Here is a 14,148-nt window from a genome sequence, read left to right as displayed (position 1 = left end):
TGAATCTGCTGTACATACTATATATGTACATGTAATTAACCAGTGATGTATTGCTGTAGATGTGTGTTTGCCTGATGTGCCATTTACCCAGGCAAGAAGGCTGAGCCAGGTGGTTTGTTAAGTTTTATATTTCCTTGCAACAGCATCGGGATAACAGAGAAGAAGGCATCAAATATGGTATTTCAGGTAAGGTGCAAAGAAGGCCATTTCTCTGAACTGCAGCTCTTAATCAATGCTTCATTGTATCTTTTTCTATCCTCCTTTTGTACAGATATATTGGGTGGGCCCAATTATAGGAGCAGTTCTCGCAGGGACGCTCTATGAATACGTCTATTGTCCTGACGCTGAGCTCAAGCGCCGGCTCAAAGAAGCCTTTAATAAGACAAGCCAGCAGTCCAAAGGGAAATACATAGAAGTAGAAGACACCAGGAGCCAGGTGGAGACGGATGATTTGCTCCTCAAGCCTGCAGCGGTCCATGTCATTGACCTCGAGAGAGGTGATGATAAGAAAGGAAGAGACCCAACTAATGAGGTGTTATCGTCTGTATGACTAGGAAGGAGCACTGAAAGCAAAGAACAGTCTGCTAGCATGCCCACAGATAGCCTTCCACCCATAAAAGAGACAGATTTGTTGTAAAATTAGGGATCTACCACACCTTACAACTCTAGGGAGATATAGCAGCATTGAATTAGCTGTTCATTTGGACCACAATCCATTCCGGTTGAAAAGGTAGTAGGTAACCATGTTCAAGGATCCTAGATTATTCCAGATTCATAAATGTACTATTGATCATGGCCATAGAAGGGGAATCCAATATCCTGTACACATCCTGAGTGACTTTTGAAAGAAGGCTTGATTTTAATTCAGGCAGTTTTGAGCAGGAAATAGCAATCACTAACAGTCAGATTGACAGATGAAACTTATTTGAAGATGCCCACAGAAACAGAAGACGTGTCTATCAGATTGTTCTTCTGACACTTAATTGGCTGTTGTCAATCCTGATTAGAATTTTAATTACAGAATCAGTCACAACAGGGCCAACATGCAGGACACAACAAATTCTTCCAAAGCATTTGCCTTTTCTTCACCTCCCATGCTTCTAAATTAGTCCTTCTTACACCCTCTTTCCATTTCTCCCATACCACACTAGTGTATTTCCCCCTTCCCTCCTCCAAAAGCCCTCTCTCTGAAATGGGTAATCTGCATCTGAGGGCTGATGTACCCATATAGGAAGGCTAGGAGCCTGCAGCTTTTTCTCTTATCCAACTGAGAACAAACTTTCACAAAATCAACTTGGTTATCACATACTCAGGCTAAAACGACAGAAGACGCACAGTGAACAATGTAGGTCCAAATTTTACTCCTTCTTCCAATGATGTAATCCAGAGTTAAGCATTTGGAATGCCAGTACATTTGAACAGGAGGCTTTCAGGCCCACATCTAAGTGAAATCAAAAAGATATTGAAAGAGATTAATTTGGGGTGGATCATGCCCATGAAAATTTGAGAGATATCAAAAAGAAGAGGAAGGCTGTTCTGTTTTCAGTGCATTTAAATGAAGTATTACTGGGGCAGTTTTTATAACTGTGATGTTAAACTACTTAACAATCTTGTATGTTTACATTTAAATATACATATAACAACCAGGAGCTTACTTTCAAATACTACTGGGAAATACATTGGTAATGGGTGTTTTGTGCTATGGCTAACATCGTTAATTTTAGAGCAGCTTGAAATACAATGCATTTCCTATACACAGATCATTTTTAAATGTAGGAAAAACCATGCAATTGGATGTAGATTGCCACATGTGAAAGACATGTCTTATTCCACTATGCTCCCATCCACCATCCACATGTTGGAAAGCTGTCATGAGCAAATCTGTCTTCTGGAGAGTTGTAGCCCATGGCCACCTAATTTTTTAAGGGTAAAAATGGAGCAGATAAGTGGCATCCATGAACTTTCAGTCGATCAAGGAGCCAGAGCATGGAATAGCTTCCAACTTTGCATGATATTGCACTGCTGAATTGTGAACTTTTCATTTATGTGCTTTGCAGGCTTGGTCAAAACTGAGGAACACCTACACTTACTGATTGTATCCAGAACTGATTTGTGCTATGGCTGAGGTTTTCTGTACAGGCTCCTGTTCAGAGTTTAATTAATGAAATGTGACAATTACTTAGAACCACCCTGAAAAACACATATTCTTATATAAAAGGGTGTTAGCTCAGGCTTCTTTGCTATTGGTTAATATTTCCAGGTAGGAAAGAGCACATCAAGTTATGTGTAACAAGATGAGGGACAGCACACTTTTTCCTCCATGAATGTGATATTTATATGTTGTTTTGTTATTGTTGTTTTAAGACTTCTTATTTGAAGCAGCTCCAAAATGAAGAGGGAAGAAATGAGGGCATGGCAAATTGAAATGATGAAAGTACCAGCTCTTCCAACAGATGAGCATAAGAAAAAAAGATAGCAAAGATCTAATAAGTAAAAGAAATACTATGTACTTTTTAGAATTGTGAGTGACCAGTGGGGCCCATTTTGATGGACTAAATGCAGGGAAAGTGATTTTATATAGAAGTAAATGTGAATTACCTCAATGAAAGAAAGGCTGGGCAACTCCGCCAACTGAGAACAAACTTTCACAAGTTTGTTTCTTTAAAGATGCATTACTTAGGAGTGGTACAGGTGGTCTGAGCAGAGCTTTAAAGAGTTAACTTTTTGGACTACAGCTCTCAGAATCTCCCACCAGTAGCAGTCACTGGCCATGTTGGCAGGAGGCAATGGGAACTATAGTCCAAAAAGTTGTTTTTCCAGTTTCTGATTCTGATGCAAACACAACAGTGGTGGGATTGCTATAGCTACACCACAGTTTGACTGTCCTGAGAAAATGATTAGACCACAACCACACAGAATGTTTCAAAAATGGTTTTGTACTGCTGGTAGATTTACTCTTTGGTTAAAATGCTGAAACTTCTCTTTATACATAAGACAGCATTTTTATGCTGTAATGGTTCTCTTTATATTTGTATTGTCATAAGGTTGCATCAACACATATTTATACCATACATTACATGTTTCCATAAACTGTGATCCACCTAGAAGTTTTTTCAGTGCCTGATAAACTGTTTTACAAATAGTCTTAATGTGTTCATCATATAGTTGAGAAATGTTGCTGCCGTGTTGTTTAAGCAGAAGATACAAAATACAGTGGTGCCTCGCAAGACAAACACCTCATGGGACAAAAAACCTGCAAGACGAATGGTTTTTGCGATTGCTGTGGTGCCTCACAAGATGGCTTCTTCTATAGACGTGCTTCTATAGACAATTTTTTCCCACAAGACCAATGCCTCGCAAGACGAAAATAATTCATTCGTCTTGCAAGGCTCCCATAGCAATGCATTGCAATGCATTCCTATGGGAAACCGCTTTTCGCAAGATGAAAATTTCACAAGACAGCACTACTCGCGGAACGAGTTAACTTTCATCTTGCAAGGCACCACTGTACATCAAATGTAGGGCTACGTCTTCTACTAGCCTTAAATAGATTAGACCCATTGGAATCAACTGAACTCCAATTAACTCTGATTAAGAAGTCCCATTCATTCAATGGACTCACCTTTAAGTATGAATAATGTTGGGTTTAGCCAAGAGATATCAACTTCTACTGTACAGTGAAAATTAGAGGAAAAAACCACAGCAGCAAAGGCAGGAAGATGTGGCCCTTTGGATGTTGTTAGGCAGCAACTCCCATCCACATTTGCCAGAACACACCTTGATGGAGAGATGATGAGAGCTGTAGCTAAACAATGTCAGGAGGGCTACATTTTCCCCAGCAATCCCCTAGCAATAGGAATTAATCCAATTGGGCACCCTGCCTGTTCATATTATGACAAAAAAAACCAAAACAGATATACCAGCTTTGCAATTAGAAAATGATGGAACATTATTCTTCTATCATTTCCCCCCCAAATTTCTGTGTGTGCACAATCAATGGGTAAATGAATCCCATGCGTCTCTCCTAATTACCAGTCACCCAACAAAAGCTGGCTAATTAGTAACTTACAGAGTTATGCATCCTCATAGTAGGAAAAACAAGCATCCTTAAGGGAGTTTCATTTCTAACTGGAAAGTGGTAGCCCACTGCTTCTGGCCTTTTTGTGTATGTACTGAATCAGACCAGCATGGAATCTCTGGAAAAAGCTGTGCTTTCATGGTCACCTTCCATTTCGCTTTTCCCTAGTTTATATCAATTGGCAGAGCAATTCTGTAGTGGTGATGAGAGAAGGAATCCATGACAGAGCAACAACCAGATTCAGTGCCCAAGGGTGGGAACTGGAAGCAATTTTTTTCCAGCCATTAACCCTAGTAGGGTGGATTGCAGTGGCAGCCATGAGGGTTATAGTTCTGGCCATTCTCAGGGCTCTTTCTTTCTTCTAGGATTCAGTGGATCTTACCTAATATGTTTTCAGGGTGTACTGCTTGGACCTGCAACACTCGTTCGGCCCACACAGCACTTGGAAAACCCACCACATTTTGGACTAAAGCACCCAGAATTCCCTAGGCAGTATGGCCATTGACCATACTGGCTGGGGAACTGAAGGAGCTGTAGCAGAAATAACTTTTGATCATTCTTCCTTGCTTCTCACTGGTGAAGTGGTATGTACAGTGCTTCATGCAGCCCGTAGATTACACACTAAATAAACTGAAAACTTGGATTCAAGAAAAAGCAGAATGCTGATGTGTGTATAACTACTGTATACGGTGCCCAATAATATACTGAAATACCAGCATGAAGGTCACTTTATAATGTATTTATATTTGCCATGAAGTCCCACTCTTATGTCCGAGGAAGTGGACTTATCCATGAAATCTCACCTTAAAATCTAATAGCCTATAAGAGGCTGCAATGTTTTTGTCTTCTTTTTTCTTTTGTTTTTGCCTGATGCATTTATAATGTATGTTTCTTGTCACCTGTTACATACAGCAATCCTATATATAGGCAAAAAGCCCAACAGTAGGGTCTTGGACATATCTATTCAGAAGGAAATTTCATTGAGTTCAGTGGAACTTATTCCAACTTGGTGTGGACAGATATGCAATCTTAACTACACATGTTCAAAATGACATGCGTAGTAGGCAAAGTAGCAATTTTATTTAAGATGTACCTGTAAGAATGTATTAGTTTCTCTTCTGTAATGAAGGTTATGCATTCAGGTGGAATACCTGATCTTTTTTGGCTAGGTTTGGAAGAATGTACTGTAGGTTAAGGAGGAAACGTATAGTGTTCTGCTCCTCACATATGCATCCCTGAATGTAAGGAGTCAAAAGACGTTTTACTGTGAATGCACTGCCAATACCAATCTGAAATCTTGCATAGATATTCAAAAACACATTTATAAAAGCCACTTGAAAGATGTACAAATGATAAATTATTTGCCACTCGTAGGACCAATGAACTGAATATAAAAGTACTAAACATATTGTCATCTAAAAATATTAATAATGTCATTCAGCAAATAATCAGAAATAATGTGATATTAGTATTATAAATCACAAAGTGTAACATTTGGAATAATCTACTATCAATAATAGATTCTTTCTATGTTCCCTCCTATTGTGTGATAGTCTGTACTGTAATGTGTTGTAAATAAACTGTCATCTGTTTTGATTTTCCTCTGAATTTTCTTCCTGAAATACATTAATAACTTCATAAACTGGTTAGATGAAAACATTGTTAGACTGTAAGGTGCTCCAGAACATTTCCAGGATAAATCAATTAGCACTCATCATTATAGCTGTATGTTGAGAGTTGGAAGAAATATTTCAGCATGGAAACTTCAGGTTTTTCCAAAGAGTTTCTACCTAAAATAATAGATCAAAAAATTCAGCCTAATCATATGCAAATATTAATTAAAAGACTTAAGATTTTTTCCTTTGCCTGTCACAAATATGCTGTCTATTCAGACAACATTTAGTCACAGTCATCTTTTTTCATAGAAATGGGAAGTATAGAAACCAGATATATATTGCTAATATATGCCGCTATCTCGTTTGATATTCCACCAGAAATGCTTTAAAGGTGAGGATGTTATTATGGGCCTTTTTAGAACTATAACTTTTATGTCATAAAATTTGATGTATTAGAATTTCCATATTTCATCTGATTAAGATTAGTGCAGCTTCATATTCTGTTCTTTCACAATGGCTAACCAATTATTCCAAGAAAAGTAAACAATCAGGGCAAGATAACGGTGGAGCCCATTTCCACTTCTCTGTCTCCAAAGTGATACGCTAGCTATCTGTGGCTGTTTGTCTAGCTAAGTAGGTACCAAAACATCCTGCCTCATTAAATCCTTATTAGATCCAATAATGACCTCTTATATGTTTGAGAAATCCATGCCATGCCATGCCATGCGTAATCACTGTACCCCATGGCAAGAAAACTTTATAGGCCTCCATATCCTGTGAAAATTGTTCTTCTTTGCCTTAACATTGCTATCTAACAGGTTAGAAGATGATCCCATAGTCTTCCATTTTGACTGCAAACCATTTCCAAATCATTTTTTCCTGTTCATTTTCAATATAGGGAGATTTTATATCCTCTGGGTCTTCTCCTTCAAAACTGCTTTTGAAATTAACCTTGCTACTGTGGTCCTTCGTGAGGAAAATTATCTTCCACTTCTTGATTATTTTAGTTGCCTTTCCATTGTACCACCTTAAACTTTACACTAGGCTTCAGTCTACTGCCAAGTAAGCCAACTGGTTGCCCAGCAAAACCATAGAGGTACTTAACTCTATGTTGTGTTACACCTACCATATCTTATTTCTTGATTGTGTAAAGCTTGAACTACTGCTGTACACTTAAGGCATGTGCATCCCTTTCTGTTTATGCTCCAGTGAAGTCAAGCTATTCTGTGTATGTTGTGTGACTTGCTATTTATCAAAAGGGTCGTAGTTAATCTGGGGAGGTCAAGCTTACTCAAGGTTCATTTGGTTTTCTCAAAAAACCTTTGTTAATTCAGATCATAAGTCTACCCTGCTATATCCAGGATTTACATAAGTTCCAGTCTTGTGACCTGGGAGATGCTTTACGCTTTCTCCCTGTATTGATGAGAAATAGTTTATCTGAGCAGCAGGGGAGATGTCACTGTAGTAAGAACAGAACATGGCAAATTCATGCAAGCTGAATTGGGATATAAGGCTGCTTGTCGTGTTCATTCTGAAAAGTTCTGATATATTTGTCGAGTTATGAATTTACATGAATGCTAACAATGCCAACAAGAATGCACAGTTTTCTACTACAGAGGATCCATGTGCAGAAAGACACTGAAGATACGGCAGTAGCTGAAGATGCCCTAAAACAAACTGGACATGAAATTCTATTTCAAAATAGTGAAGTACTGGACAACACCAGCGATCATTATGTTAGACTGCACAGGAAAGCCATTGAAATCCACAAACATCATCAGAGTTTCAACAAAAAAGAAGGAAGTTTGAAACTGAATAAAGCTTGGCTCCCAGCACTGGAAAAACACAGCCTGCAAAAGGTCACAAACTCTACCCAGCCACAAGGACTGGTGATCACTGCACACAAGAGACCAGCTAATGACACCCATCAAGCACAGTGACAGGTAATCTTCTTATCACAACAATAGACCCACAAGAAAAACACACTGATCACCATTATAACCCATCTCCTGAATAGGACAAAAGCTGAACCCATAGCTATAAATACTCAACTCTCCAACCACTGCACCAGAGCACAGTGTGCTACTCCTGTCCTCTGAAGATGCCAGCCACAGAGACTGGCAAAACATTAGGAAGAACAACCTTCAGAACATGGCCAAAGAACCCGAAAAACCCACAACAACACTGAAGATAATCTATGGCATTTTCAAGCTTTTCTGGGACATAAATTGTACTACTCACATAGTCTTCATTTGTTCTTTATTTATTAGGACCATCTAGAAATTATTGTTCTGTCTTCTTGGACAGTTACGTGATCTTAAAATGGCATGCAGTTATGTAAAATTAAATTTAAAAGTTGAAAATAATTCAAACAAAAGTAACCCATACTTCCAAAAAAAAGGCAAAATGTGTTTTTAAAGTTAAAGTTTATATAACACGTTACTAGTGTTAGAGATGCCGTAATTTATTCACTATGTCTTACTCGTTCTTACAACAACCCAAAGAGATACAGAAAAAAATATCCCAATATCAGAGATGGAATTTGATGCTGAAAAACATGGCTTTGAACTACCATCAGGATCAACCTTTCCATTGTGACCTAGGAAGCAGTCATCTCAAGTAATAAAGAGGTAATGGTAGCAAATAGAAATCTCCGGGAGGCAGTGGAGGACAGGAGGGCCTGGCGTGCTCTGGTCCATGGGGTCACGAAGAGTCAGACATTACTAAGCAACAACAACAATAATAGCAAGTTTGCCATTGTTCCAACAGCCTTGTTGAGCTCTGGAAATCTGCTGTTATGAGCAGATATCCAAAGCCATACAATTTTATTTATTTGATTTATTTATTTGATTTATACCCCGCCCATCTGGTCTAAAAGACCACTCTTTTTGAAATTTTGAAAACCTGGCTGCTCCCTGCCATCCAGTAAATGGGGTGTACCCATATATTTTGCACAAGCACAGCAAAAAGCATTCTACTAGCAAAATCAAGAGTTAGGGGAGTCCCAAATACAAAATTCTAAGAAACTGGACCTTGGATCAGCACCAAATTTGGCTCAGATGTAGCAAGTCTGTTCTTGCTCTGTGCCAAATTTTTGGGAGGTCCAGACAAACCATTTTTGAGTTGTGGTTTTTTTAAAAGTAGCACTACTTTGCCTCTGTAAGGACAAAAGTGACCATAAATCTACAGCAAATGGAAAAGAGATAAAATATGTGGATAAGACAAAATTTTCATACCTGAAAAAAGCCCCATCTCTGCCCACACACTAAAACATAGAAATGGTAGATCCTTCAGCTCATGGCTTCTCAGTCACGGAAAAACATGCATCCGAAATACAGGTCCTCATGGACTAGAGTTGCCAGAGGTCCAGAAAAAGGAGGACATGTCCTCCTTTTTAGTCTAATGTCCTCCATCTGGCAGGCAAAGATAAAAACCTTTAAAATGTCTGGCTTTTGTAATATTTTATGTTATAATTTTGGATGGGAGGGGGAGAGGTGGAAGGACTCCCCTCCCCCTGTCTTTCCCTGCCCCCACCTGGCCGCCCATTTACCTGCCGCTGGCGCCGGAGTGCAGCCCTTGCCCCCTCCTGCGGCGGCTGCTTGGTGATCTGCCGTGCCTGCCCAAGCCCACGTGGAGCCTAGAAAGGCACTGTGAGCAGAGCGCCACCGACTGAGCCAGGCAGGAGCAAGCAGTGTCCGAGCACATCGATGGGAAGATGAGCACACACACTGTGTGTGTTCAAAGTCCCTTTCGGGGACTCCAATTCCCACACTCCCCAGCCTTGAATTTATGACCCTTGGGGGAGGGGAGGCTGCCTCGTTCTGCTTTGCCCGGTGCCACTTTCCCCCTGCCTGCGTCGGAGCCTTGTTTGGGCATCCAGATTAGCAAGGTTGTATCTGGCAACCCTATCATGGACCCACATGATTTTTACATATGATCATCCCCAAACCAAGCATGGGGCCCATCAAACATAGGTCTGATACACAGATTCTGATGGATCCAGATGATTTTGGTGTAGGATCATTCCCTAATCACTGTCCAGACATAGGCCTCAGTTATGCCTATAGATCTCCCCACACCCAGTGCCAGGGGCTGCTCTTTATGCAATATGAGCAGCCTGGACTGGAAACCACACTCATGCATTCCTTTCACCTGTCAATGGGCAGTTGGCCAATAGATCCCACTGCCTTGCAGGTCAAGAAGCAGCCAGCAAGAAGGGGAACCCAGCTGCCCCCTGGCTATCCTCGCTCTGGCTGCTCTATGTGGGCACTGCCATTGTTGTCCATCTCATCGACATCAAGAGCCCCTCCCCCAAGCAGCAACAAGGGATGCCATGGAAGGCTGGGTCTCTACTTAGGCATATTCCCTTACTGTATATTGGAGCATTGTTTATTGTAAGCAAGTAAATCCTAACTGAACAACCACCAGGGGTCTCAAACTGTGGCCCTCCAGATGTTCTTAGCCTACAGCTCCCAGAAGCCTTCAGCACCACCTCTGCTGGCCAGGATTTCTGGGAGTTGAAGTCCAAGAACATCTGGAGGGCCACAGTTTGAGACCCCTGATATAAACAATATGGAAACACATTTTTTAGATATGTTCTTACAGCATAGTTATTTTTGCCTTCAGAAGCTGGCTTTGCATTTTGATGGCATCATTCATTCCTAAAGGGTGGGTTTGTTTGTCTTTTAGAGAGGAAGGAGAGAAGGACATCAAGTTGCAATAAGAAAGAAAAAGTTCTCCTTGACAGCCCTTAGGGGCTCAGCAGAAAGTGAGTGAGTGAGTGGGGGGGGGGACATTTCATTGCACAGTAAGTTGTCCCTGAAAACTTCTGAATGCATGCCCAGGGACAATCCTTTTAAAATAAAGACTTAATGTGCAGAGATGAAACATGACAGAGTAGGGACAAAACAAGTGACAGAGATCAGGGATATGTTGGGCTGTGCTGTCATTTGCCTATCGGTGATGCTTCAGAGAAACAGCTGCACAACATCTCCTCAGAGCTAATTTGGACCAGCTGCATCACAAACAGGAGGCACACAAGCAAGGACAAATGTTTTCAAAAGCACTTATTATTTCTCACTCTTCACAGCTGTCCAGAGCAGTTCAAGTTTACTGACTGGCATTCACTGCTAGGGGACAAGTGAGAAGCTTCAGTTGCCTCCAGACTAAAAATCAGAGGATCTTGCTCTGTGGCCTACAACCTTTTCCATCTATAACTGCCTGAAAGAGAAGTGGGGGAGCTCTGCCCATAGGAGAAAGAAGAGGTCAAAGACTCCATCTAAATATGTCCCTCAAAGAAATCAAGTCCTCAAGCTACCCCTTCGAAATAGATGCCGTAGATGAATTTCTCCTTGGACGGAAAAAAATCCAGCCATCAGCAGGCTAAGCTTTTTATGAAGGGCTTGCATAGACAATTCCTTTTGTGAGAAATGATGATGTACTCACAGCTGTTTCAGGTTCATGTCTGGGGTGCAAATATTATCATCTAGTTCAGGGCTTGAGAAAGTTACTTCTTTTGAATTCTACTTCACTGAGTCCCAATGGCAAGAGGTAGAATTCCTTCCCCGAGTCATATCCAATGTCGAAGCATCCAAAGCAAACAAATATGTCCCATGATGTTACCCTTAGTAGGAGGGTCACTATGAGCAAGGCTACCAGTTCCCTCTTGCCTTGTCACTTTGGAACCTTTCTTGTTAGGGCCTGAAGGTTATCCATTTCTTTCTGAAGAGAAACAGGGCTAGTCCAAGATATTTTGCTGCCTAAGGGAGAGCAACCAATGGCATTGTCCCACCAAAGTGCACAACACTCACACCCAACCAAGTTGTTTTCATGCACAAAGGAGAAAATCTCACAGCTACCTATGTCCATTTTTGACAGTAAAACTGAAGCAAAACAAAACAATAACAATAACGGAGTGATGCCATTTTATGATAAACCAAATCTGCTGACTAAACAGACCACCTTATTCTAATAAACACTACAGCCAGTGTTGGAAAAGGATCTCCATGAGAAAAATGGATCCCTTTCTTTTCCTCTCCAACAAAATTCCTTTCCCTGTTGATACACTCCTCCCATCACCTTGTATTTAGAGTTACTTGCTTAGCTTATTCATATAAAAGGTGCTCCCTCAAGGGGTGAAAGACATTATAGCATATTATTTTCCTCACCCATGTACTTAGCATTTAGCATGCTTTGTTTTGTCACTGGAAGCTTAAGGGAAACCTAATTTCTGAGGAAATCTAATTTTGAGCAGGAAAATTGGTTAGTTGCAACAGCTAAATGATTGCGACAATCGGCAGTTCAAACCTCTATTTGCTCCTGTTACCAAAGAAGAAAAGTCTAAACTCCCAAATTTATTGGTATACAAGTCGGATAGCCCCATATTATTAACTGTGTTGTCTCACATTTCTGGGAGTTAAAATCCAAAACACCTCATAGACCAGTTTTCCCACCTCTGTGCTACAGACAGGTAAGTTGGGTTTGGGAGTTCATTTGGTCATGTATGTAACAGGCTCTACGTTTCTATCACAAGTCATAACTGCCAGTTGTTAGAAGCAGAAATATAAGTGAATCAATATATTGGGATATTTAGGAAGCTTGTTTCCTATATGAAAAAGAAACAAAAGACAATCACAAATACTGTACAAGAGTAGGTGATACCTTTACATACCACCAAAAACTCATCATACAATCTGTGAGCTTTCATGCATCAGGACCATCAGGCATGTATCAGAGTGAAGAACTTAAAGTATGTGGCAAGAGAACTTTGGAACTTTAAATCCTTTAAGTTCACAGTGGTACATGCCTGCTGAAGTGGTCCTGATCCGCAAAAGCACATATGTTGTATAAGGGGTTTTTAGTGGTCTAAGAAGGTATTGCCAACTCTTGCATTTGTATTCTGTATTGACCACAGCTTCCTTTTATTTCAATGGAATTACAATCAAACTAATTTTACTGGTGGTAATCAAACAGTTATAATCAAACTAAGTGTATTGGTGGTATGTGGCCTGTTGACAAAGAAAGAGCTGCTGTTGGAAACATACGCTTGAAAGTAAGTTCCATTATAACCAATAGTACTGTTGTTGCCAAGTAAACATTGGTAGTCATTGTGGAAAACTCAGTTTGTGTGTTTGCTAAGCATTCTCTGCTAGCAAGGGAACCTCATGGGAAGATGAAGAGGTGAGTCGTTGTTTGTGCTCCTAATTACTTAGACAGACTTAAAGATGAGCTTATAGTCCCAGAACGACTATGATTTGTTCTAACCTCTTTGGAGAATGAGTAATTATCTCAGTGGAAGATGTCACCTGGCTTATGATACACAACCATAACGATCCATTCAAAATGGAGCTTTGATTTACTTTTGAAAGGATAATTTAATGGTATCCAGCAAAAAAATTTTTTTAAAAAAAACACCAGATATATTAACACAAAAATGAAATGTACTGGAGTGCTAATTAATGGAACCAAGGGTGAGCCAATTATTTTTGTTAATTAAAGAAACCAGGAAGCTTGGGATGTTGTGTAATTAGTAACTACATGCTGTTACATCTATTCCAACTGATGGTGACTTTCCCTGCATTTTTCAGTTATTAAGTACTCAGATGTTGTTTACTAGTCTGTCCTTCTGGTGGCGCACTGGAACCACGCAGCTTGCCCAAGGCAACATACAGGTAGTGGGGCACTTAACCTCATCAGCCACCCACGCACACAGGGTGGCCTCAGCTGGCTATTTGAGGAAAATAACATGTAGTCTAGTTTTCCTCATTGGGTTAATTGCAGCACTCAGAGAGAAGGGATTTAATTTTTAAAAATGCAATGAAAGAAATTAAGTACACCCTCTTTCATTTCTCCCCTTTTGGAATCTTTCCCGTCAACCTCTATATCTCCCCTCTTCCTTTCAGAAACAAAATGATGTCAGAAGACTTGATTGCAGATCTTCTGGGAAATGTGCAGCTTGGCTCTTTGATTTCTTTCTCCATATCACCCTTTTATTGTACAGTGGGGTCTCTACTTAAGAACGTCCCTACTTAAGAACAATCCAACTTAAGAACAGCTCCATTTGCTAAATTTTGCTTCTACTTGAGAACAGAAATCCAAGATAAGAACAGGAAAAAAAAGCCTTTCCTGCTCTTTTTTTAACCTTAGGTCATCTTAGGTTAAAAAAAATTCTCCCCCTAGTGGTAGAGTACATATTAACCAGCTTTGCATTAGTTCCTATGGGAACTAATGCTTCAATGTACGAATGCACCTCTACGTAACAAAAAAACAGCCAGAACGGATTAATTGGTTTTCAGTCCATTCCTATGGGAAATTTTGCTTGAACTTAAGAACGTTTCAACTTAAAAACACCATTCCAAAACGGATTAAGTTCTTAAGTAGAGGTTCCACTGTAGTTTCTATGGACGGAAAAGAGCAGATATGGATTGAATGGTTTTCAATGCATTCCTATGGGAA

General features: G+C 40.1%; 1 protein-coding gene across 2 annotated transcripts in view; it reads left to right on the top strand.

The window, feature by feature from the left end:
- AQP4 (aquaporin 4) overlaps nt 1–5,674 on the top strand; it is a 31,779-nt gene extending 26,105 nt beyond the window's left edge. Inside the window, exons 5-6 of one of the 2 annotated variants that reach the window (XM_072998883.2) lie at nt 144–186; nt 272–5,674. In XM_072998883.2, coding sequence (XP_072854984.2) covers nt 144–186; nt 272–324 — 96 coding nt within the window. In that variant the 3' untranslated portion in view covers nt 325–5,674. The remainder of the gene's footprint in view (nt 1–143; nt 187–271) is intronic. The other variant, XM_020785672.3, reaches the window with a different exon arrangement.
- The last annotated feature ends 8,474 nt before the right edge of the window (nt 5,675–14,148 follow it).

This window comes from Pogona vitticeps, chromosome 4 (assembly GCF_051106095.1).
Source record: "Pogona vitticeps strain Pit_001003342236 chromosome 4, PviZW2.1, whole genome shotgun sequence".
In the NCBI taxonomy this organism is placed as follows: Eukaryota; Metazoa; Chordata; class Lepidosauria; order Squamata; family Agamidae; genus Pogona; species Pogona vitticeps.
Note: the sequence above shows the minus strand (reverse complement) of the source record. Positions and strands in the feature narration are given on the sequence as shown.